Source organism: Xenopus laevis, chromosome 3L (genome assembly GCF_017654675.1).
Source record: "Xenopus laevis strain J_2021 chromosome 3L, Xenopus_laevis_v10.1, whole genome shotgun sequence".
NCBI classification, from domain to species: Eukaryota; Metazoa; Chordata; class Amphibia; order Anura; family Pipidae; genus Xenopus; species Xenopus laevis.
The window spans coordinates 139,680,107-139,706,261 of NC_054375.1; the positions used below are offsets into that span (position 1 = coordinate 139,680,107).

Sequence of the window (26,155 nt, forward strand, 5' to 3'; positions counted from 1 at the left end):
GCTAATTTTGTGGGAAATTCACTGGTGAAAATTAGCCGGCGGCACGATTTCAACGCCGGTGTCAAAGTTTTTTCCAGTTTCGCGAATTTTGCAGGAAATACGCGAATTTCAGGGCGAAGCGAAACAGGACAAATTCGCCCATCACTAACCATTCGCACAGATGTAACGGTCATTGTCACGCACCTGTGGTGAATGCTTAGCTTAAAAATTGGCCTTTTTGGTAATTTAAAAAAGTGGATTTACTCTCAAACACAACAAAATGCAGCTACTATAAGATGGCTAATAGACTTTGCCCGTGTTTCACTATCTTTACCAGATGAGGCTGGCAGATCCTCAAAGGGAATATCCACCCAAATTAGTGTTGCCACCTTTGCTAAACCCGAACGGGGGGGGGAGATAGCATTGGGGGTGGGGCAGTGATGTAGGAACAGGCATGATGACATCAGAGGTGGGCACAATGATGTTGGTGAAGTTATGACACCGGGGTGAGGCTATTGCATCACTTGGATGCCACTGTCAATGTTTTAAAGTGTTGATGCCCGGTTCAAAACCACACAGGTGGCAACCCCATCTCTATTCTGCTTGATGATTAAGCCCGATCCTTTAATTACAGGTATGAGATCTGTTATACAGAAATTAATTATCCAGAAAGCTCTGAAATGCAGCAATGCCAATTTAGAAAACAAATCTTATTTTTTGATTGATTTGTTTTTTCTGTAATAATAAGAAATGAACTGTACTCGATAGTAACTAAGCCATGTTGGGGAGAGTGTCTTAGTATTTAAATGTTTTATGTGTATTGGCCAGATTATTGTTCGGGTTTCATAAGGCTGAAAAACAAACAACTGTTTGGGTCAAAATCAAACAGGTTGCAACCCTAACCCAAATACTGTTTTTTAAATATATGGATTAATAGTGTGTAACTGTACTGTAACATGTTACTGGGCCCCACAGCAATTTAATTTGTGGGCCCCTAATATATCTAGAGATTGTCCTGTTTTACCAATATATGTTGAGATTGCTCATTAATTAAGGCCTCTTATACCTCCTGGGCACCTACCCCACAGCCGCAGGGTCTGCTTCCTTTGTAGTTACGCCCCTGGACAAATAAATTAGAATGCTGAAAAGCAGGCAGGAGTTTATTAGGGGAAGACTCATCATTGTGAGGGCTCCTAAGCCTAATGGCACATGGGGTGGCTAGTAAAGGCTGAAGGATCAGCATGATCAGAATTCCCTTGCCTACTTGTTTCTGTAAATAACCATGTGAAATGTGCTGCCTGTGGCACGCCAATAACACTTGGCAACACTAGAGAGAGCTTTCCCATGCAATCCCTGCCTAACAGCCACAGGGCCTGCCAGCAACAAATACTGGCATGACATTAAAGGAATTGTTCAGTTTAAAAATAAAACTAGGTAAATAAATAGGCTGGAGTGACTGGATGTCTAACATAATAGCCAGAACACTACATCCTGCTTTTCAGCTCTCTTGGTTTGCACTGATTGGTTACCAGGCAGTAACCAATCAGTGACTTGAGAGGGGCACATGGGTCATAACTGTTGTGTTTGAATCTGAGCTGAATGCTGAGGATCAATTGCAAACTCACTGAACATGTTATGTTATGTCCCACACTGACTAATTCAGAGTTAGAGAGCTGAAAAGCAGGAAGTATTGTTCTCGCTATTATATTACACACAGGGCCGGATTTACCCTCCTTGCCCCCCTAGGCCCAGCTACTGTGCCGCCCCCCCCCCCCCTGGATGTGAATCTTTTTCCAATCAGGACATTTATGCAAAAGTGGATCAGATGGATCAACTAGCAGTTAGGCTTGTTTGAGATATATCTATATATATTCTCTATATATAGACACCTTTTTATACATAGATGCAGAGAGAGATGTGTCCCTTGTTTTGATAAGTTTGTCAATTGTGCTACAGTGCGCAGCCGCAGCATCAGTTAAATATTTATTATAAAATAAAAAAGTCAAATCTTGGCAGCATCATAATCTTTGTAGTTCCTATTTCTCAGCAGACATTATCCCTTATAATACATGAGTGATACTCCGAGTTCCCTGTGTAACTCAGCCTGCAGCCTTGTGCCTTTATATGGTCACAGAACAACCCCTCAGTGACTTCTAATATCCTTATCATATACAGTAGGGGGTACATTATCCCTTATAATGCATGAGTGATACTCCGAGTTCCCTGTATAACTTAGCCTGCAGCCTTGTGCCTTTATATGGTTACTGGACCCCTCAGTGACTTCTAATATCCTTATCATTTACAGTAGGGGGTACATTATCCCTTATAATACATGAGTGATACTCAGAGTTCCCTGTATAACTCAGCCTGCAGCCTTGTGTCTTTATATGGTCACAGAACCCCTCAGTGACTTCTAATATCCTTATCATTTACAGTAGGGGGTACATTATCCCTTATAATACATGAGTGATACTCAGAGTTCCCTGTATAACTCAGCCTGCAGCCTTGTGCCTTTATATGGTCACAGAACAACCCCTCAGTGACTTCTAATATCCTTATCATTTACAGTATGGGTACATTATCCCTTATAATACATGAGTGATACTCAGAGTTCCCTGTATAACTCAGCCTGCAGCCTTGTCCCTTTTAAATATGGTCACAGAACAACCCCTCAGTGACTCCTAATATCCTTATCATTTACAGTAGGGGGTACATTATCCCTTATAATGCATGAGTGATACTCCGAGTTCCCTGTATAACTTAGCCTGCAGCCTTGTGCCTTTATATGGTTACTGGACCCCTCAGTGACTTCTAATATCCTTATCATTTACAGTAAGGGGTACATTATCCCTTATAATACATGAGTGATACTCAGAGTTCCCTGTATAACTCAGCCTGCAGCCTTGTGCCTTTATATGGTCACAGAACAACCCCTCAGTGACTTCTAATATCCTTATCATTTACAGTATGGGTACATTATCCCTTATAATACATGAGTGATACTCAGAGTTCCCTGTATAACTCAGCCTGCAGCCTTGTGCTTTTATATGGTCACAGAACAACCCCTCAGTGACTTCTAATATCCTTATCATTTACAGTAGGGGGTACATTATCCCTTATAATACAGGAGTGATACTCAGAGTTCCCTGTATAACTCAGCCTGCAGCCTTGTGCCTTTATATGGCCATAGAACCCCTCAGTGACTTCTAATATCCTTATCATTTACAGTAGGGGGTACATTATCCCTTATAATACATGAACTGAAATGGTTTTCATTTTGTAGGAAGCAGGAAAGGGACATAAAAAAATCTGTAACAGGTTTAGAAGTTAGAACACTTGTGATTCTGCACCTCCAGCAAATCTGCAAGTTGACTATGACATATTTCTCTACATGGCCGATATACAGCAGATCTGCAGGGGAAATATTAAATGTACATACCAGGAACAGATCACCTTGCTGGGACACACGCAGCACAGCAGAGGCAGCAGCAGCACGAGCACAGAGAGGAGTGGGAGGGGGCGGAGCCACAGCGGGAGATAGGCTGGAGGAGCGGTCCTAAAGCCAGCCGGATCTATCAGGAGCAGCCGACTTACACAAGATGTTAGGGGGCGCCTTCTTGCCGCCCCTAACATCTTGCCGCCCTAGGCCCGGGCCTAGGGGGCCTTTCCCTAAATCCGGGCCTGGTTACACATCCAGTCAGTCCAGCCTTTATAAATTACATTTTTGGCTAACTATATTAGAAAATTTTTAATTTTGCACAGGCTATTTACACAGTTTTTATTTTCACATTGAACTGTACGTTTAAAGCAGGGGTCTCCAAGCAACGCGGACAGTCCTGAACTGGGCCGCCGAACAATGACGCCCAAATTGGACGCTGACCCCTCCACCAACCTCCTCAACCCCTTCCTGAACCCCCCAACCCCTCCTGATCCCCCCCCCCTGGTCCTTGGAAAAAAAAATGGCTCTTTTTTGGTCCCCAGGCCAAAAACGGTTAGGAACCCCTGCATTAAAGGGCCTGACCCCCAGCAAAAAAAATTTTAGGCAGCAGCACCCTCAGCTACATACGCCCCTTCAACTAGCCCCCAGCCCCCAGACAGGTGCCCGCGGGTTGAGCAGGGGTAGCTGGAACCACATTGAGAATATTATACAAAATGTAACATATACAAAGCACAGATTCATCTCAGATAACACCCGACCCACTCAATTTAGCAATTATTCATATACACAGAGCAGGGTTTGCCACTGTTTTTAATTGCTTATTTGTAAGATGAGATTTTGCAGCATTTACGGAAGTTAAAAAAACAGAGAATTGCTTCCCTTCTGATTAAAGCTAGTGGAAACTGGCTGAATGCTGGAAATTTAGTACACATCATTTGTCCCATCAATATTCACAGCAAGACTAATTCAGATTTATTTACTAAGGTGGGCAAAGTGCAAGGAATATCTAGAGTTCACCATCTTTTCCATGCAAAGTTCCTGGAGTTCATCATTAACAAGTCAGTGGCAGATCATTAAAGCGGTTGTTCGCCTTCCGGCACTTTTTGCAGTTCAGTTGTTTTCAGAGCGTTGGCCAGATATAAAGACTTTTTTCGATTAACTCGTCTCAAGAGGCAGTTCGGGGAGATTCGTCGCCCGAATAAGAAGCGATTTGTTGCTGGGCGACAGTAGTTCTGTGTGCCCCTAACACGAATCTCCCCCAGTAGCTTCGTGTGACCCTGTCCTAAAGGGGTGCTTCACCTTTCAGTTAACTTTTAGTATGTTACAAAATGGCCAATTCTAATTCTTTTCAATTGGTCTTCATTATTTTTTTTTTTATAGTTTTGGATTATGTGCCTTTTTGAAAACATATTCTTTATTTTTCCATTTTTCCTTTTATAGGTATACAACAATTATAAGAATTACACCGTAATGCATTACATTTACAATTTCAATAGGATTATGTGCCTTTTTCTTGTGACTTTTTCCAGGTTTCAAACAGGAGTCACTGACCCCATCTAAAAAAACAAATGCTCTATAAGGCAACACATTTATTGTTATTGCTGCTTTTAATTACTCATCTTTCTATTCAGGCCTCTCCTATTCATATTCCAGTCTCTTATTCTAATCAAAGTATGGTTGCTAGGGTAATCTGGACCCTAGCAACCAGACTGCTCAAATTGCAAACTGGAGAGCTGCTGAACAAAAAGCTAAATAACTCAAAAACCACCAATACTAAAAAATGAAAGCCAATTGCAAATTGTCTCAGAATATCACTCTCTACATCATACTAAAAGTTAACTCAACGGTGAACAATCCCTTTAAAGACAGCTGTTAGAATTGATACAATAGTTGCTAATATTCCACAGATGCTGCTGAGAAACGAATGCAGACATTTTTAACAGAATCTGCTTCTGGATCACTGAGCTGCCAGGCTAAAACACAGAGAAAGGAACATTCAACTTCAATTTTGGAAGAATGGTTAAAAGAAAAAAAGGAAAATAATCGCAAAAACGTCTTTATTTCTAGTGAACGTGAACGATCTGAAAACAACTGAACTGAAATAAATGTTTGGAAGGTGACGTGCCCCTTTAAAGCAAGCTGCTAAAAGAGTATTGGAATTAGTGGCAGGTCCAGTCTGATAGACATTCTATGGTTCCTTTGTGTCAGGCTGTACTTGAGTAAAATGCATCAGCGCAGGTTGGGCACATGTATTGGCACTGGCTGCAGGTTTAAAGGATCATGTATTGGCGCAAGTACCTTTATGAAGAGCATCAACTTGCTATAAGGTTTTGTGATCATTTGTGCCCTTCGCACTTGTGGTCATAAATAAGGCCTATAGAGTGAATAACAACACCACTGTGGCCCACAAAACTCCTGCCTGGGCGTCACCTTACCCCTTAAAAGGAGAACTAAACCCTAACAATAATATAGCTAAAAATATTTTATTTAACTTATTGCACCAGCCTAAAGTTTCAGCTTGTCAATAGCAGCAATGATCCAGGACTTCAAACTTGTCACAGGGGGTCACCATCTTGGAAAGTGTCTGTGACACTCACATGCTCAGTGGGCTCTGAGCAGCTGTTGAGAAGCTAAGCTTAGGGCTCGTCACTAATTATCCAGCAGAAAATGATCTGTAATATAAGCTGATGCTACAGGTTTGCTGATTATTAAATTCTGATGCTAATTGCACTGGTTTATGTGCTGTTATGTAGTAATTATCTGTATTAATTACTAATCAGCCTTATATTGTGACATTTCTATTCTATGTGTACTGTATATTGTGAGTGGGTCCCTAAGCTCAGTAAGTGACAGCAGCACAGAGCATGTACAGTGACTCGGCAGAAAATAATATGTGGAGCTATTGGGGCATCTTTGGAGACACAGATGCTTACTAATAAAGGGCTGTGGTTGCCTTCGGCTGGTACAGAAGCATAAAACACAATGTACAACATTTCTAGCTACTTCTTTAGGTTAGGTTTCAGTTCTCCTTTAAAAGCAGATACAGCAGAGGAACCTGTTGAATGAATAAATGAATTACTAGCATTTGCTCAGCCCTGTAATATAATTGCTTCCTATGAAAGGTGCTCAGCTTTATTCTGTAGGTGAGGGTCACGAACCTACTAGTAACCCTACCCTACACAACCGCAGAAATAAGAACGAAACCAGTAAATTGCAAAACGGCAGCAGAACTTACCTTCAGGCGCATGATGAAAGCAGGGAGGGAGCAGTCCTCCTGATACTGTGTCTTACTATGGGTCCCTCTCTTTCTGCCAGAGCCACTCTCCTGCTATCTATAAGTGCACACTGGAGCCCTATCACCGGCAGCAGGAGGGGTTTTTGGTCTTCAAACCATCCCCACCCTTATTTAATCCAGATCCCACTCATTTACTCTAATTTGACCTGCATTGTTTCTTGTATGCCAGGTTCTGTAACCAGGGGTGTAACTATAGAGGAAGCAGACCCTGCGGCTGCAGGGGGGCCCAGGAGGTATAGGGGCTCCACGAGGCCCTGATTCATATACAATTTCAGTAAATATTGATAAAACAGGTCAACCTCTAGACATTTTGGGGACCTGAAAAATAATTTGCTGTGGGGCCCAGTAATATTTAGTTACACCGCCATCTATAACTCTCTTTTAACCAGTGTGGTAGTCACTGCTCAGTGGGTTGGCAAGCCCATGAGAGCTGCTTTAATAGCCAGCGGCCGGCATAGCAGTCTTTTCTGCGTCTTAGAAAGCTTATGGGCTATTGCTTATATTTAACAGAATTTTATAAATGCCAAGGATTAAAGAACTAGCAGATAGCATGATGAGAAAGAATACAGGTATGAGACCTGTTATATCGGGACCTGGGGTTTTCCGGATAACGGATCTTTCTGTAATTTGGGTCTTCATGCCTTAAGTCTACTAGAAATTCATGGAAACATTAAATAAACCCAATAGACTGGTTTTGCTTCCAATAAGGATTAATTAGATCTTAGTTGGGATCAAGTACAAGCTACTGTTTTATTATTACAGAGAAAAAGGAAATCACTTTTAAAAATTTCGATTATTTGGATAAAATGGAGTCTATGGGAGACAGCCGTTCCGTAATTCGGAGCTTTCTTGATATCGGGTTTCCGGATAAGGGATCCTATACCTGTATAAGCATTACTCAAAGCTATGGCTATGGGACCTGTTATACAGAATGCTCAGGACCTAGGGTTTTCCAGCTAAGGGGTCTTTCTGTAATTTGGCTCTCCATACCCTAATCACCTTTAAGTTGGCTTTTAAAGCGTTTTAGGGTACAACTACATGAGCGTCTTCAACGCGATTCCGGCATATCCGCCGTGGTGCGCCAAAACGCAGGTGTCAAGTTGGATGCGACGGAAAATAAGGTAGATACAAATGTCGGATGGTGTCGCAGAGTTCTGTCATAGTCTGCATCCGACAGTCGTGTCGCGTCGGATGAACGCTGTGAAACCATCCGACTTTGCTATAGCTTACCTTATTGAAGGGAACCTTTTCCCGAAACGCATAAGGCGATGTGGATCCATCTCTTGTTGGAATAAATACTCCTTATTCATTTTAACCGGAGTGCTGCCTATTTGTTTCCATATGTTTACCCTTGATGCCTGCGTTTTGGCGCACCACGTCGGATCCGCCAGAATCGCGTTGAAGACGCTCATGTAGTTGTACCCTTAGAATGGCCAATTTTACAGAGATACCGACACCAGAAATTAAATCTTTTTTTACATCTAACTATCATAACTGTCGTTGCATGCTGATTATACTTTTTATACCATAAAAGTATTTGCCCAATGCTTTTCGTTACTTATCTGATCCCCCCAATTTTCCTCTATGAAGGGGCTGCCATATTTGTGCAGCAGGAGTCCGTTTGCATTTGAAACTCTAACTGACCAGTTGAGAAGGGACAGTCAGGTTGGCAAAACAGGTTTAGGAACTTCAAGTTACAATTATCAAAAAACAGCCCTATAAGTGAGAAACAATCAACATGATTTATAATTAACTTTTAGGGGCACATTTACTAATGGTCGAAGTGAATTTTCGAATTAAAAAACTTCGAATTTCGAAGTAATTTTTAGGTACTTCAAACATCGAGTAGGCCAAAATTAGATCGAATTGAAAAAACTTTGAATATTCGACCATTCGAAAATCGTAGTACTGTCTCTTTAAAAAACTTCGGATTCGACACTTCGCCACCTTAAACCTGCCGAATTGCTATGTTAGCTTATGGGGACCTCGTAGAACCTATAGCAAATATTTGGCTAAGTTTTTAACACTTCGAAATTCAACCCTTAGTAAATGTGCCCCTAAATGTACATTAATATTTTGAAGAGTAGTTTTCTTAGTGTCAGTATCACTTTAAGCAGGTTTTCAATTTTTTTCCTTTGTATCTTTTTGAATTATTTGCTTTCTTATTCTGACTCTTTTAAGTTTTCAAATAGGGGTCACTGACCCAGTAAGGCTACAAATGTATTGTTATTGGTACTCATCTTTATACAGAGGCCCTTTCCTATTCATATTTCAGTCTCTTATTCAGTGGCGGAACTACCGGGGGAGCAGGGGGTGCGAGTGGGCCAGGGCCCGCACCCCCTCAGGGCCCCCCGGCAGCCTGCACGCCACTGAAATGCGGGCCATACGGAGGGGGCCCGGCTGCGCGTCACGCACCAGGGCCCGCCCCCCTCTAGTTATGGTACTGCTCTTATTCAAATTAATCTATGGTTTAGCAATCAGATGGCTAAAATTGCAAACTGCAGAGCTGCTGAATAAAAAGCTAAATAACTCAAAAAACAAAAAAATTATAAAACATGAAAACCAATTGCAAATTGTCTCAGAATATCACTCTCTACATCATACTTAGGGGCATATTTATCAAAGGTCGAAGTTAAAAAAACTTTGAACTTCGAATTCAAAAAGACCAATCGAATGGTGGTCAAACGATTTGAAATTTTTTTTACTTCAACCTTCGATCTACCAAACTCCCCGAATTGCCTCCATACGGGTTCTAGGAGGTCCCCCTTAGGCTAAAACAGCACTTCGGCAGCTTTTAGGTGGCGAATGGTCGAAGTTTTAAAGAGACTTTAAAGAGTACTTCAAAAAAATTCTACTTCGAATCGAAGTTGGACTATTCGATGGTCGAGGTACCCAAAAATTCACTTTGAAATTCGAAGTTTTTAACTTCGAATCTTCACTTCGACCTTTGATAAATCTGCCCCTAAAAGTTTATTCAACAGTAAACAAACCCTTTAAGTGTATTGAAAAAAAAATTGAATGAAACCACAATAAGGATTAATTATATCTTAATTAGGATCAAGTGCACGGTAATATTATTATAGAAAAAAATTTTTTTTTTAAAAAACAACTAGTTATTTTATAAAAAAAACTAGTCTATGGGAGATGGCCTTCCCATAATTTGGAGCTTTCAGGATAACAGATCCCATACCTGTGTCTAAATAGTTTCCCTGCCCTCCCGCCACAACAGGTACTATCCCTTCTGTTAAAGGTGATGTAAACCCAAAATAAAAGATAATATCATACAGGTATGGGATCCGTTATCTGGATATCCGTTATCCAGAAAGCTCCGAATTATGGAATGGCCGTCTTCCATAGACTCCATTATAATTAAAAAATCTCTTAAAAAGATTTCCTTTTTCTCTGTAATAATAAATCAGCACCCCAGTACTTGATCCCAACTAAGATATAATTAATCCTTATTGGAAGGAAAACCAGCCTATTGGGTTTATTTAATGTTTACATGATTTTCTTGTAGACTTAAGGTATGGAGATCCAAATTATGGAAAGATCTGTTATCCGGAAAATCCCAGGTCCCGAGCATTCTGGATAACAGGTCCTATACCTGTACTTGCTAATTTTCCAATGTACACATTTTTCTGGTTTTAACGTTATTAATAAATGTTATTGCTATTGAAAGCATGATCATTATACGTATTATTCCACAGCGCCGTACAATAGATATGATTCAGCATTAAGTCTGTGGCACCACCAGCGCTACACCCTTATGGCAGAGCCGCTCTCCCGTACACAGGCAGGCAACTATTTATTGGGAGCACTGGACTAGCAAAAGAACTTGCAGAATGCTTTGGGGTCCTTATTGATCCACATATTGTATCATATATATATATATATATATATATATATATATAGTGAATAAAGTACCCCCTCTTGTAAAATATAAGGATATTATAAGTTACCGAGGAGTTTCATGACCATATAAAAGTACGAGGCTGAAGGCCGAGTGTTTTTATACAGGTCATGGAACTCCGAGGTAACTTCTAATATCCTCATATTTTACAACTGGGGGTACTTTATTTACTATAATACACAAGTTTTAGTGAGTCATGTGACAGAAATGACATCATTACTCACCGTTTATAACTGATGACATCAGAACTCACCGTTTATAAGAATATAATTTACAGGATATTCATGGCTTTTGTGTATTATATATATATATATATATATATATATATATATATATATATATATATATATATATATATATATATATATATATATATATATATACAGATAAAAGAGATCATCTTCCTTAAAGGAACAGTTCAGTGTGAAAATAAAAAAACTGGGTAAATAGATAGGCTGTGCAAAATAAAAAATGTTTCTAATATAGTTACTCAGCAAAAAATGTAATGTATAAAGGCTGGAGTGACTGGATGTTTAACATAATAGCCAGAACACTACTTCCTGCTTTTCAGCTCTCTAACTCTGAGTTAGTCAGCGACTTGAAGGGGGGGCCACATGGGACATAACTGTTCAGTGAGTTTGTAATTGATCCTCAGCATTCAGCTCAGATTCAAAAGCAACAGATATGACCCATGTGCCCCCCCCCCTCAAGTCTCTCATTGGTTACTGACTGGTAACCAGGGTAACCAGTCAGTGTAAACCAAGAGAGCTGAAAAGCAGGAGGTAGTGTTCTGGCTATTATGTTACACATCCAGTCACTCCAGCCTTCATACATTACATTTTTGCCTAACTATATTAGAAACATTTTTTATTTTGCACAGCCTTTCTATTTACCCAGTTTTTACACTGAACAGTTCCTTTAAAGGGATACTGTCATCTGAAAAAAATATTTCAAAACGCATCAGTTAATAGTGCTGCTCCAGCAGGATTCTGCACTGAAATCCATTTCTCAAAAGAGCAAACTGATTATTTTATATTTAATTCTGAAATCTGACATGGGGCTAGACATATTGTCCATTTCCCAGGTGCCCCCAGTCATGTGACTTGTGCTCTGATAAACTTCAGTCACTCTTTACTGCTGTACTGCAAATTCGACTGATATCACCCCCCTCCCCAGCAGCCTAGCAACTAAGGATGCACCGAATGCACTATTTTGTATTCTGCCGATCCCCCGAATCCTTTATAAAAGATTCGGCCGAATACAGAACCAAATCCTAATTTGCATATGCACAACACAAGATAACAGCTGCCTGGTAGATCTAAGAACAACACTCAATAGTAAAATCCAGGTCCCACTGAGACACATTCAGTTACATTGAGTAGGAGAAACAACAGTCTGCCAGAAAGCAGTTCCATCCTAAAGTGCTGGCTCTTCCTGAAATCACATGACCGGGCAAAATGACCTGAGATGCACCTACACACCAATATTATAACTAAAATAAAATACACTTCTTGGTTCAGGAATGAAATTTTATATTGTAAAGTGAATTATTTGCAGTGTAAACAGTCTCATTTAGAAATAAAAACGAGAGTCCCATTAGCTTATATTCGTGCCACTGTTGCCCAATGCCGCTGAGTGAGTCAATATGTATTTAATGACTATGGGTTACACACTCGCTTTTCATCCTGTCAATTGATACCCTGCATTACTGTCTGGCACCAGAGCATGCCCCAATACCTCACGTTACCCCATGTGACCTGCTACTCCGTGTCAGAGCCTGGCATCCGTCATATTCTACATATTTCATGACGTTTTATTGCATCTCTTATTCCACGTTGAGGTGTTGCTTAATGTCCAGCATTTCGAGTAACTGTATCTGTCTGGGCCTCAGGATACACTGTGCCTATGACTTATATACACTACTGCAAGGGCCGGCAAAGCTGCAGTCAATTTAAAGGGATACTGTCATGGGGAAAAAAAAATTTCTTCAAAACGCATCAGTTAAAAGTGCTACTCCAGCAATTTCCCAGCTGCCCCAAGTCATGTGACTTGTGCTCTGATAAACTTCGATCACTCTTTACTGCTGTACTGCAGGTTGGAGTGATATCACCCCCTCCCTTCCCCCCCAGCAGCCAAACAAAAGAACAATGGGAAGGTAACCAGATAACAGCTCCCTAACACAAGATAACAGCTGCCTGGTAGATCTAAGAACAACACTCAATAGTAAAAACCCATGTCTCACTGAGACACATTCAGTTACATTGAGAAGGAAAAACAGCAGCCTGCCAGAAAGCATTTCTCTCCTAAAGTGCAGGCACAAGTCACATGACCAGGGGCAGCTGGGAAATTGACAATATGTCTAGCCCCATGTCAGATTTCAAAACTGAATATATCTTTTGAGAAATGGATTTCAGAGCAGAATTCTGCTGGAGTAGCCCTATTAACTGATGCATTTTGAAAAAAAACATGTTTTCCGATGACAGGATCCCTTTAAGAATGCTCAGGACCTGGGGTCTTTCCGTAATTTGCATCTCAGTATCTTAGAGGGGTGGTTCACCTTTAAGTTAACTTCTAAGCAACTTTTCAATTGATCTTCATTATTTTTTTTAATAGTTTTTTTAATTACTTGCCTTTTTTCTCTTAGCTCTTTCTAGATTTCAAATAAAGGTCACTGATCCCCATCTAAGCAAATGCTCTGTAAGGGCAGAGACACCCGCAAAAACAAATCTCCTCTAATCTCCCCGAACTGCCTTCCATCTGCTAGAACGAGGAAACTTCGGGTGACTTCGCAAAATGAATCACTCCTTGTGCCATCCCACTGGCGATTTACATTCTAGCCGACGGGAAGCAGTTCGGGGAGATTAGTCGCCCCAAAGAAGAGGAAATTTGTCACCGGGCGACTAATCTCCCCAAATCTGCCATTGTGTCTCTGCCCTAAGGCTACAAATTTATTGTTTTTGCTACTTTTTATTACTCATCTTTCTATTCAGGTCCTCTCTTATTCATATTCAAATCAAGACATGGATGCTGGGGTGATATGGACCCTATATCGCAAACTGGAGATCTGCTGAATAAAAAGCTAAATAACTCAAAAATAATAAAAAATGAAATTGAATTGCAAATTAAGTTAACTGAAAGGTGAACATCGCCTTTATTTATATTTAATATAAGTATTGGAACATTTCTATAACCATTTTGCCCAAGGACTTGCCGCCCAAATTTTGTCCTTCGGCTCTGATGGCGTTCCAGTGAGAAATCCTATCCTTTTGCCTATGATTCCTGCAACAATCAACACAAGAAAAAATGAGTCCCAGTAGTGTGAAAGGCAAACTCTGCCATAGTAACTGTGCTGTCCGACCATAACTGGGCACTGACATTAATACTATAGACAGAAAGTGTGTATATCTACATGGATGCATGGAGCTCACAGCACTGTGTTAATGTAGTGATATGAAAGCCACATGTATTACTTGTTGTAGTGCATCGCCACCCTCTGGTAATATTGGAAACAGCATCATATGAAGGCTTAAAGGACCAGTAACATCAAAAAAAAAAAATTCAATAGTATGCCACGAAAAAAAAAACAAGACAAATTAAACATTAAAATCGCACAGCCTTTATTGAGAAATCACTGACCGAAACTCCGCTTGTGCTCCTCTTCAGAAAAGGCGACATGGCGACTATCCATCACGCGGCGCTCTATTTCTCCTCCCTTGCTATCTCCAATAAGGAAGGCAGGGAGGAGAAATCGAGCGTTGCACGATGGATCACCGGATAGCTTTTTCTGAAGAGGAGCGCAAGCGAAGTTTTGTTAAGTTATTTCTTAATAAAGGCTGTGCGATTTTAAAGTGTAATTTGTCTCTGTGTTTTTTTTCCGTGGTATACTAATGATTTTCTTTTTTTAAAAATGTTGATGTTACTGGTCCTTTAACTTTATTTGCCTTCTGGTTACCTGTCCTGAGTTTGCACCATATTACTATGTGTTACTGCAGTGCAGTACTTCTTTATTCCCCCTGCTGTATCCATGTGTTACTCTGCAGTGAGAAACCTCTAATACCTGTGTTATTACAATAGGATAGCGCTATAGCAACCCTTACTGCACCACCCTCTATTATTGCATTTACCATATCCTTCTCATTATTTTGCTTTGTCACTACAGCTTCCCTTTATTTATTATTAATAATAATAATAATAATAATAATACAGTTCCCTTTTCATGCCAGTTCAATCACAGGTTGAAGAGTAACTCAATGCTCTATCATTCCAAGAGAAATGACGTGCCATGCACATATTACCCACTACTATGAATTTCTGTGCCTTCGTTTTATTAAAGCAACTGACAGCTGCAAACACTTGAACGCTAAAAACAAGTCAGTGTATGTTTGCAGTGAGCACAGCACTGCACAGGTCTGACAAGCAGAATGGGAGTCTCAAGTGACTGCAGAGAAGGGTCCCATGAAGTGGGGGGGGAGGACATGAAACGGGCTGATCTGCAGGGATACGTTTGGAATTGATTTCTCAAACCCACTGCTGCGCACAATGTGGGATTGCATCTTGTATAGTACAACATTGGTTTAAAGGAGTTGTTTTATTATGATGTAGAGAGTAATATTTTGAGACAATTTGTCATTGGTTTTCATTTTTTATTATTTATGGTTTTTGAGTTATTTAGCTTTTTATTCAGCAGCTCTCCAGTTTGCAGTTTCCGCAATTGGTCACTAGGGTCCAAATTCCCCTAGCAACCATGCACTAATTTAATGAGAGACAGGAATATGAATAGGAGAGGCCTGAATAGAAAGATGAGTAATAAAAAGTAACAATAACAATACATTTGTAGCCTTACAGAGCGTTTGGTTTTTAGATGGGGGTCAGTGACCCCCCATTTGAAAGCTGTAAAAAGTCAGCAGAAGAAGTAAAATAATTAAATAAAGGACAAAAAAAGAAATAATGAAGGCCAATTGAAAAGTTGCTTAGAATTCGCCATTCTATACGATACAAATAGTGAACCACCACTTTAAGGTAACTTTTCGTTACAATGGCCAATTCTGAGCAACTTTTCAATTGGTTCATTATTTATTTTTTAAAGTTTTTTTTAATTATTTGCCTTTTTCTTAGGATTCTTTTCGGCTTTCGAATGGGAGGGTCACTAAAAACAAATACTCTTTAAGGCTATACATTTATTATCATGATTTTTATCACTCATCTTTCTATCCAGGCCTCTCCTATTCATATTCCAGTCTCTTATTCAAATCAATGCATGGTTGTTAGGGTAATTAGGACCCTAGCAACCAGACTGCTGAAATTGTAAACTGGAGAGCTGCTGAATAAAAAGCTAAATAACCCAAAATCCACAAATAATAAAAAAATAAAACCAATTGCAAATTGTCTCAGAATATCACTCTCTACATCATACTAAAAGTTAATTTAAAGGTAAACAACCCCTTTAAAATAGTGATCCTTTTCTCATTCACCTCTTGCCAAAGGATTTATTTGAAATGCCGGTGCACCAAATCTCCACGATTCCACACTTTTGTCAACTCAGTCCTAGATACAAAACAAGCACACCAACAAAGGCGATGGCTCCCAGTTGCTGCTTCCACTGCATATTATTTATAATCAGTGCCCAATGCCCTGTTACTTTAAATGCTGCATAATCTTAGTCATTTTTAGGGCTTTATCATAAGAATAGGATTCCTGTTGCAGATTGTTTAAAGTGACACTTTCTAATTCTATCCCACACTTTTATGGGAATGTATAGGGCCTGTTTATTACCGAGTCCAAGAGACTTTTTTATGGCTTAAAACCATAGTGAAAAGTAACATAGTAAGTTAGGTTGAAAAAAGGCTCATGTCCATCAAGTTCAACCCTTTAACATTTTTTAACCTGCCTAACTGCCAGTTGATCCAGAGGAAGGCAAAAAACCCCATCTGAAGCCTCTCCAATTTGCCTCTGAGGGGAAAATATTCCTTCCTGACTCCAAGATCGGACCAGTCCCTGGATCAACTTGTACTATGAGCTATCTTCCATAACCCTGTATTCCCTCACTTGCTAAACACCATCCAACCCCTTCTTAAAGCTATCTAATGTATCAGCCTGTACCACTTGTAACGCTAATTTGGGCTAGGCAAGCCACAAATAGTTAATGTCCAGCTAAGATAGGAGCATGGGTTACATTGGACTCACACTTCAGGATCAGGGCCTTCGCTAAGTGGAAGCATTCCCAGACAGACGTTGTGTAACTACAACTCCCAGAATACTGTGCATGCAAAATATACAAAAATTAATGGGCGCCAGGAGGTTCTTATGATGCAAACAAAGAAAAGGTGTATTAGTCCAAGACATTGTCCCCGGGTTTACTCACATTTGAATAGGCGTTAGCAGATAATATATCATTTAGAACAGGTAACACAGGAATCAGCTGAGGAACAGAACTCCATTAGGCAATGTAGTCACGTAGTACAACAATCCCCGGCAACCAGGTCCGGACTGAGAATTAAAATAGGCCCTGGCATTTCAGGTACACAGAGGCCCAATCAGCCCACATAGAGGCCCAAACATCCCCACCAGCCCACTAAATACTGACTTTCTATGGGACCTTATAGCAGCCCCTCTGGCACTTGCCAGAACCCACAGATTGCCAGTCCGGGTCTGCCGGCAACACACCTTACAGTGATCCAAATTCACCTAGAGAAATGGTCAGGGAGAAGGAGTCTGGCCTGACACCCTATTCGCTGTGATCCCTACCTGTAAGGCAACATCAAGAAGCCTTGGGAAGCTACTCCCTACTACGAATCCTCGTTGGAGCTTCAGCTGCTCTTTCTACATACACTCTCTGCCTTTCTCTCCTAGAGAGACTATTACAGATCTACCCTGTTCTAGCTAGCCCTCATTTACGGGGTTTCCTGGTCCCCGACACTACAGGTGCTGTCCCTTTAAGGCACGTGGCTTTATTGGGTCTTGTTGTACCCAGGCTCAATGGGCACATCCAGTCAATACAGACACCAGCAGCCAAAGTAGGTAGGAAGTGGTCAGGAAGTGGTCATTACACCCTTTGGCCAATAACTACTGGTTATGCAAATAGAACTAGAAATTAGATACATAGGCTTTTGCCTGGTAACTAGGGAAAGGAAAAGGTAGGGCCTTAAAGCCATAGGGGCAGATTAACCCCTATGGGTCCCTACATACTGATTTACATACATACTGATTTAGGGAGAGAATTCCACATCTTCACAGCTCTCACTGTAAAAAAAAAACCCTTAACATTTAAATGATCACACAATAGTGTTACTAGAAATGTACTGCATAAACAATCTACATTTAAAGCACTTTTTTTATTACAAATATACGTGTGTGTATTCATATGTGTGTATTAAAATAAATTGTATGTCCTCTAGGTGGGCTGCCATGGTCTCAGCATATCCAGTAAGTGCTGAAAATGGCCCTGGGACTTCAGCATGTTTGTCAATAGGTTGCTTTCCTCTAGAAGAGCAAAGTCCTTGGATTGTCAGATGTCTGATGAGGACCAGATAATCAAGAGAGACTGACTTCCATGGTTAAGCAATAAGGCAGCGGCCCCCAACCTTTTTTACCCATGAGCCACATTCAAATGTAAAAAGAGTTGGGGAGCAACACAATCATGAAAAAAAGTCAATGGGGGGTGCCAAATAGGGGAGATTTGGTAGCCCCTATGTGGGCTGGCAGCCTACATGAGAGTTTATTTGGCAGTACATCTGGTTTTAATTCAATTAAAATTTGTCTCCAAGTCAGGAATTCAAAGGAGTTGCTGAGTAACATGGTGCTCAAGAGGCACTGGTTGGGGATCACTGCAACAGGATCGGACTGGGCCGGTGGGCCCTGGGCCTTATGGGCCCCCGCGGACTACTCTATTGGGCAAAGTAAAAAAAAAAGAAGTCTTTACGCACCACACAGGACTTGCACATGCGTGCGGCGTGCTGGTTTTGCACATGCGCTTGTTGTGCCGGGCTTTTGTGCATGTGCACGGTGTGCCGGTTATTGACAGCTTTTACGCATGCACACGGGGGGCCCGAGGTTTGGAACCCAGTGGGCACAAAAATGCACCAGTCCGACCCTGCGCTGCAATAAGGTATAAGAGGCTTCCCCTGATTTGGGGGGGGGGAGTTGATCTACCAGGAGACTTGTCTGGTGAAGAGGACTGCATGCATCCTTTTCTTCAAGACTTACTTTGTAAAAATTGCCAATTGAAGCAACCTGAAATAGAACTATTCATAGCAAATTACTTTAATGAATCGACCATAGTCCTATGGCAACTTTCAAGTGGCGCAGACAGAAAAGCATTGCGTCCCACAGAGAGAGTGGATCTGAGACAGGAGAGATCCTTTCCAACGATGATTCAAGTATTAGCCCTAATAACTACTTGTAATGTAATGCCATAGGGATATCCAGTTTATGACACGCAGCTCTTGGAAGCTCTGTGCTAGGACAGTAAAACAACTATTGGCTCCTCTAGGTGGGCTGCCATGGTCCCATTGTCTAACTGATGGCAGGTTGACCTGTCAGTCAGATCTTACAGACCCAGAGAGTGCTGATAATGGAATGGATCTCCAGCATGTTTATCAATAGGTTGCTGTCCTTTGAATTGTCCTTGTATTGTCGCATTCTGACGAACACCAGATAGTCATGAAAGGCAGCCATGGTCATTACATAGCAATAAGGGTAAGGGGCTTCCCTTGAAGGATCTGAGAGAGCTTGAGCTACCAGGAGACCTGTCTATTGAAGAGAACAGCATCCTTCTTTTCAAGCCTGACTTTGTCAGAATTAGTCATTGAAGCAACCTAAAATAGGCCTGTTCATACTGAATGGCTTTTATTGAGCTACTATAGTCCCATAGCAACTTCTTAGCTGCACGGACAGAGGAACATCGAGTCTCAAGTAGGGAGTGGATCTGAGACTGGAAAGCCTACCCAATGAATATACTACAATTAGCCCAAACTCTTTGAGCCTAAAACCCTTGTGATATACTACCATAGGGCTCTGACAAAATCCTGCTTGTGATAAACAGCCAGGGCCGCCATTAGAAATCACGGGGCCCCATAAAACAGACTATTTGAAAAAAAAACAAAAAACATTGGGTCCTGTAAAGTATTAGAATAATACTTATTTTAATAATAATTTTAGCAAGTGAGGGAATACAGGGTTATGGAAGATAGCTCATAGTACAATTTGATCCATTTTGGAGTCAGGTAAGAATTTTTTCCCCCTCTGAGGCATATTGGAGAAGCTTTAGATGGGTTTTTCCTCTGGATCAACTGGCAGTTCGGCAGGTTAAAAAAAGTTAAAAGATTGAACTTGATGGACGCGTGTCTTTTTTCAACCTAACTTACTATTTTACTTTGTTACATTGGTGGCTTGGGCTTTAAAAAAAATAAAAAAAACACACATTGGTGTTCAGTAGAACTAAACAGGACTGCAAGTTCTGCTCTATTCGTGACTTCAGGTCTTTTTGCAGCTTCAGGACTTTCAAGTTCGGCTCTTTTCGTCACTTTTTTCGCAGCTTCGGGACTTCGGCACTTCAGCTCTTTTCGCGAACGGCAGTTCGGAACTTTGGCTTTTTGGCAGTTCAGGACTTACGAAGAGGCGGAAACGGCTTTGGTGCTGCCAAGGGGGTCCCGGCTATTTCAAAAACTGCAGCACAGCCGGGCCCCCCATCAGGCCCAGGCCCGGTACAGTTGTAACCCCTGTGCCCCCATGATGGCGACCCTGTACACAGCTCTGGGGTGTTTTGTGTCAGGGCCTTGGTGGGCTGCCATAGTACCCATGTCCAACTGGATTATGACAGGTTCTTGTATAACAGTATATGCAGTAAAACAATAACCTGTAAAATACAACTTTGCAAAAGGTGCTCAGTGATCATTTATTATTGGTTTTATTAATGTCACGTGACTAACAGAAACTTGCGTATTATAAAATATAATGTACCCCTTTTTGTAAAATATGAGGATATTAGAAAACACCTTGCAGTTCTAAGACCTCTGTGAATGCACTTTAGTAGCATTGTGCCTTTCTACAGCACTGGACTTAGGGGCATAACTACAGAGGAAGCAGACCCTGTGGCTGCAGGGGGGTCCAGCAGGTATAGGGGCCCCATGAGGCCCTAATTCATATACAATTTCAATAAATATTGGTAAAACAAGTCAACCTCTAGACATTTTGGGGTAAGAATAGTAATGATTGGGAGCACTTTCCATCAAAGAGAAGAACGGAGTGGTGTGCAGGGTCAAGTCGTTTACCATGAATAAGTAGAGAAAAAGAAGAAATGACCAATCTAGGTTGCACCTTCCCACCCAGGTTATCCCCCTCTCTTGTATGAGTTAAGACTTACCTAATTTTATTTTGTTTTTAATAAAAGTTATGTCAAGAGGAATTGGTTAAAATTTGTATAGGCAGAAGCATGAGAGGAACAAAATGGAAGGGACCGGTAATCAACAGCTCCCAGGGCCACTGTTGAAGAGGCCAGTATTGAGCCTGCCGAACCGTAAAAAGGCTGTTATGCTTTTGCACCACTACTTGGAAGTGCTGAAGTCGTTCCGTGTATTTACCCGCCCCCGTTAGATCTGATCGCAACCTCCAGCCACCAGCAAAATACCCTCCCAGCCGTTCATTGTCCCATTTTAAGAAAGTTCCGACACCCTGCTTATAAAATCTAAAACAAAGTAAAATGCGCCTGACGCGCGTTTCGCTCAGGAATGCACGAGCTTTGTCAAAGGCAGGTAGTGGATCATGGTCAGCAGGGCCCAGCAGGGTTTTTTTCCTGGTGTCTTGCTGGCCCAGTCTGACCCTGCCTTTATATGATCATTAAAATCCCTGGAAACTTATAATATTCTTATCAGGGGGTACATTATTGCCAAAAAATATTACAGCATATAAATGACCTCTGCCAAATTCTTTCAGTCCTTTTCATTTCTTTTAAGTAGGTTGGCACAGGCTACAAATACTGTTTCTACATAAACAGAAAACTATGTAATTAATTAGAAATGGCCTCCCATCTAGATTTGAGGTGCCCACCAGTGGTGTGTATCTTATGATCATGTGAGGTTATTAATTACTATATTTACACAAACAGATACTCGCGATGAGCGCTGACCATCACGCCACACTGAAGACACCAGGGTTGGACTGGGCCGGCGGGACACCGGAAAAAACCTGGTGGGCCCCCGGCTCTTGTGGGCCCCGCCAGCCCAGATCCGCAATTTTGGAGCCTTCTTAATGCCGCAACCTCCCTTTGTTGGGCGGCTAAAACACTGCACGTAGGTGCGCACACGCGGCGCTACACAAAAAGCAGTAGGCGGGGCCAGAGGGGGCCCCCCAGTCCGACCCTGAAAGACGCTATTAATAACAATTCGGCTTTATTGTGACACACAATGCAAGAACAGTTTAAAAGTGGGCGTAAATGTTGGAGTCTTCGGGAAGAAGTAGCGAAATTTCGCGAGCGCTGCGTCCCACCAGGAGACGTTACTTGCCTGGGGGAGCTCCGCCATTACCGTCTCGTTACATTTACCGGGATAAAGTTATTAATTACTGTACTCTGGAGCCATATATACTGCAACATTTGAGACTCACTATGTGACATCATCAGTGTATAGAAATAAGTTGAGCGCCTTCTCCCTACTAGTAAGGTAAACTGCAATTGTAATGTATTCCTGGAAACAAGAAGCTTTCTAAATACTGGATAATCAATTACAAATTTCATAATGTGTCTTAATAGGTTACTCTTCACTCGTCACAATTTCCTCTCGGCCATCAGTCTTGCTCCATGTAGGCTTAATGTCAGAGTTATATCTTTATAAAGACAGTTAACTCTAATCGAACGGAGCGCAGACCAATCATGTATTAGACTTAACTGTCCATCAACAATGGATTGCAGAGAGAAGTGTAATTAGATTAGCCAGAATGAACACAGTACTTTTGAATGATTACATTTAATGATTGGCCTATTTTCTTGGGATTCTTACATTAAATTTGTTTTCACTTTAGTTCCTCCTTAAGGTGGTTCACCTTTGAGTTAACCTTTACAGTGATAATTTGCAATTAGTTTTAATTTTTTAATTATTTGTGCTTTTTACGTTATTTAGCTTTTTATTCAGTTTGGATTTCCAGCAATAAGGTTGCTAGGGTCCATATTACCCTAGCAACCATGCATTGATTTGAATAAGAGACTGGAATATGAATAGGAGAGGTTCTGAGTAAAAAGATAAGTAATAAAAAGTAGCAAAAACAATACATTTGTAGCCTTACAGAGCATTTGTTTTTAGTTTGGGGCCAATGACCCCCGTTTAAAAGCTGGAAAGAGTCAGAAGAGGAATTCAAATAATTGAGAAACTAAAAAAAATAAACAATGAAGACCAATTGAATTGCTTAGAGTTGGCCATTCTATAACATACTAAAAGTTAACGGGAAGGCGAACTACTCCTTTAGAGCTCAGAATCTGGGTTGTTTGTGAAGAATATAAGTAATTCAAACTTAAAGAGGTTGTTCTCCTTTAAATTAACTTTTAGTATGATGTAAAGAGTGATGTTTTGCGACAATAAACAATTGGTTTTCATTTTCTATTTGTGGTTTTTGAGTAATTTCATTTTTTATTCAACAGCTCTCCTGTTTGCATTATAAGCAATCTGGTAGCTAGGGTCCAAATTACCCTAGCAACCATGCACTGATTTGAACAAGAGACTGAAATATGAATAGGAGAGGCCTGAATAGACAGATGAGTCATAAAAAGTAACAATAACAATATAAGTGGAGCCTTAAAGAGCATTTTATATATTTTATATGGGGTCAGTGACCCCCATTTCAAAGCTGGAAAGAGTCAGAAGAAGAAGACCGATTACCGGTATTCAAAAACTATTAAAAAATAAAAGGAGGAATAGCGTCCTATTGAAATACTGCTTAGAAATAGCCATTCTATACCATACTAAAAGTTAACTTACAGTTAAACCCCCTCTTTAACCTGTAATATTTTCCTTGTTCAAATTGGGAAATTGGGAAGTCGCTGATAAATTTCCTTATTCCTTAACCCAACCAGAAATATATAATTTAGTAAAAGCTACAGCTACATGCCATTAAAGACAACATAGTAAAGGAGAAGGAAAGTTGTTTCACACTTGGGGGTGACAAATGTTAGGCACCCCCAAGTGATTGTATTTACTTAGCTGAAACCCCCAGGCCGGTGCTCCTATCAGCAGAAAACTGCACCGGCCCAGGATTCTTCCAGTGAGCACCACGGAGCAATCTTTTTCCGGCTTCTTCTTTCTTCGCGTGCCAAACTCATGCGCTGTTGAACAAAATAGCCGACTTTTTCGTTGAAGTTCGGCTTTTTGTTCTACTGCCACACGAAGAAAGAGGAAGACGGAAGAGGATCGCTCCGTGGTGCTCACTGGAGTAACCCCGGGCTGGTGCAGTTTTCTGCTGATAGGAGCACTGGCCCGGAGTTTCAGTTAAACCAATACAATCACTTGGGGGTGCCTAACATTTGGCACCCCCAAGTGTGAAACGACTTTCCTTCTCCTTTAATTATTATTGCTAATGATGGCTATTAATTTAAAGGAGAAGGAAAGGCTTGCACCACTTGGAGGTGCCAAATGTCGCTCCGTGGTGCTCACTGGTATAACCTCGGGCCAGTGCCGTTTTCTGCTGATAGGAGCACTGGCCCGAAGTTTCAGGTAAATCAATACAATCACTTGGGGGTGCCTAACATTTGCCACCCCCAAGTGCAGGATGACTTTCCTTCTCCTTTAAGGAAAGGAAGACCAGGGGATCAATATCCTGGAATATCCTGGCTGGAAAATAAAGGCTATTGCCTGATGCTTGTTTCACTTTAGCATTATAGATGCAGTGTTACGGTACAATGGGGTGTTTAGATTCACACATCTTCACAGAACTAGTCACATCTCATCATTATGGTTACAGTGTACTCATTACTTTATTCCCTGTTACTACACAATGGCACTAGTTTGCTAGAATCACACATCATTGTCTAATTACTCTGCAGCACTTCTGCGTCAGTCAGGGTCACTTCTAGGGTGGGTTAGAGACTGAATTGAAGAACATATTTTACACAGTATAATATGCTCTCATTAAAAGTATCAATTCAATTTAATTACATTGTATTTTGTTATTTTTATCTGTTCTTGTTGATATTTTCTGTAAGAGAAGGGGGAACACATACCCCAGTCCATAGCAAACCTATGGGCAGATTTATAAATGGTCTAATTGAAAATTAAAAATTTTTATGGCCAAAACTGTCAAATTGGACTAGGGAGTTATTCAAATTTGATTCGAATTTAAAAAAAAAATCTAATTAGATTTTTGAGATTTAGCATACTCTGGCCCTTTAAGAACTGAATTTGACTATGCGCCACCTAAAACCTGCCGAATTGCTGTTTAAGTCAATAGGAGACGTCCAAGGATCAATTGTGAGTTGTTGGCAGCCTTCCTGAAAATCGAGTTTTTTTCGGGGGGAAAACTCGAAACTAGTTTTTAAAATTCAAATTCGAGTTTTCAGGTCAAATAAATTCATCCGAGTTTAAAAAAAATTATTTTTTTAATAAATTTAGATTGGTTGAATTTAGAATTTAAGGGAGTTAAGGCGAGTTTTTAAAAACTCACATGAATTCGAAATTTGACCTTTGATAAATGTTCCTCTATGTGTTGCCGATGAAAATAAGATTTACTACTTGTGTTTGTTTTAAACGGGTTGTTTGCTTTTAAGTTATTATCAGTATGCTATAAAATGGCCCATTCCAAGCAACTTTCCAATTGGCCTTCATTATTTCTTTTTTTGTCCTTTTTTAATTATTTTACTTCTGCTGACTTTTTACAGCTTTCAAATGGGGGTCACTGACCCCATCTAAAAAAACAATCATTCTGTAAGGCTACAAATCTATTGTTATTGCTCCTTTCTATTTTGGCCTTCTCCTATACATATTCCAGTCTCTTATTCAAATTAATGCATGGTTGTTAGGGTAATTTGGACCCTAGCAACCAGATTGCTAAAACTGCAGGCTGGAGAGCTGCTGAACAAAAAGCTACAGAACTGAAACCACAAATAATAAACAATGAAAGCCAATTGCAAATTGTCTCGGAATATCACTCTCTACATCATACTCTACATCATACTAAAAGATAACTCAAAAGTGAACAACCAATTTAAAATTGGTTGTAGGAGGGGGTCAGTGACCCTAGAAACCAAAAAGACATTGTTCTATAAGGCTATAATATCATAATGAGGCCCTCACTGACCCACACCTGCTCACCACCCTGGGTGCTGCACCCTTATTATTATTAACATGTATTTATATAGCGCCAACATATTGCGTAGCACTGTACATATTGCGTAGCACTGTTACTCCCCTCCACCCCAAATGCAGCCTTAACAAGATTATCTAAGGTTAGATCAGAGGAGGGTTGAGGCTGGGGGGCCCAGAGGTGATAAGAGCTGAGGCTGGGGGGCCCTAGACCCCCCATACAAACGCTGTGTGCTGTACAATGAAATGCTGGG

General features: G+C 40.7%; 1 protein-coding gene across 13 annotated transcripts in view; it reads right to left on the reverse strand.

Annotated features, from left to right (window-relative positions):
- ank1.L (ankyrin 1 L homeolog) overlaps positions 1-26,155 on the reverse strand; it is a 187,507-nt gene that overhangs the window by 136,342 nt on the left and 25,010 nt on the right. Inside the window, exon 1 of one of the 13 annotated variants that reach the window (XM_041587080.1) lies at positions 6,654-6,755. The exons of the other annotated variants lie outside the window; for them this stretch is intronic. Within the exon in view, the coding sequence (XP_041443014.1) occupies positions 6,654-6,665 (12 nt within the window). The 5' untranslated portion in view covers positions 6,666-6,755. Of the gene's footprint in view, positions 1-6,653; positions 6,756-26,155 lie in introns of those variants that run through there. 13 annotated transcript variants of the gene reach the window in all.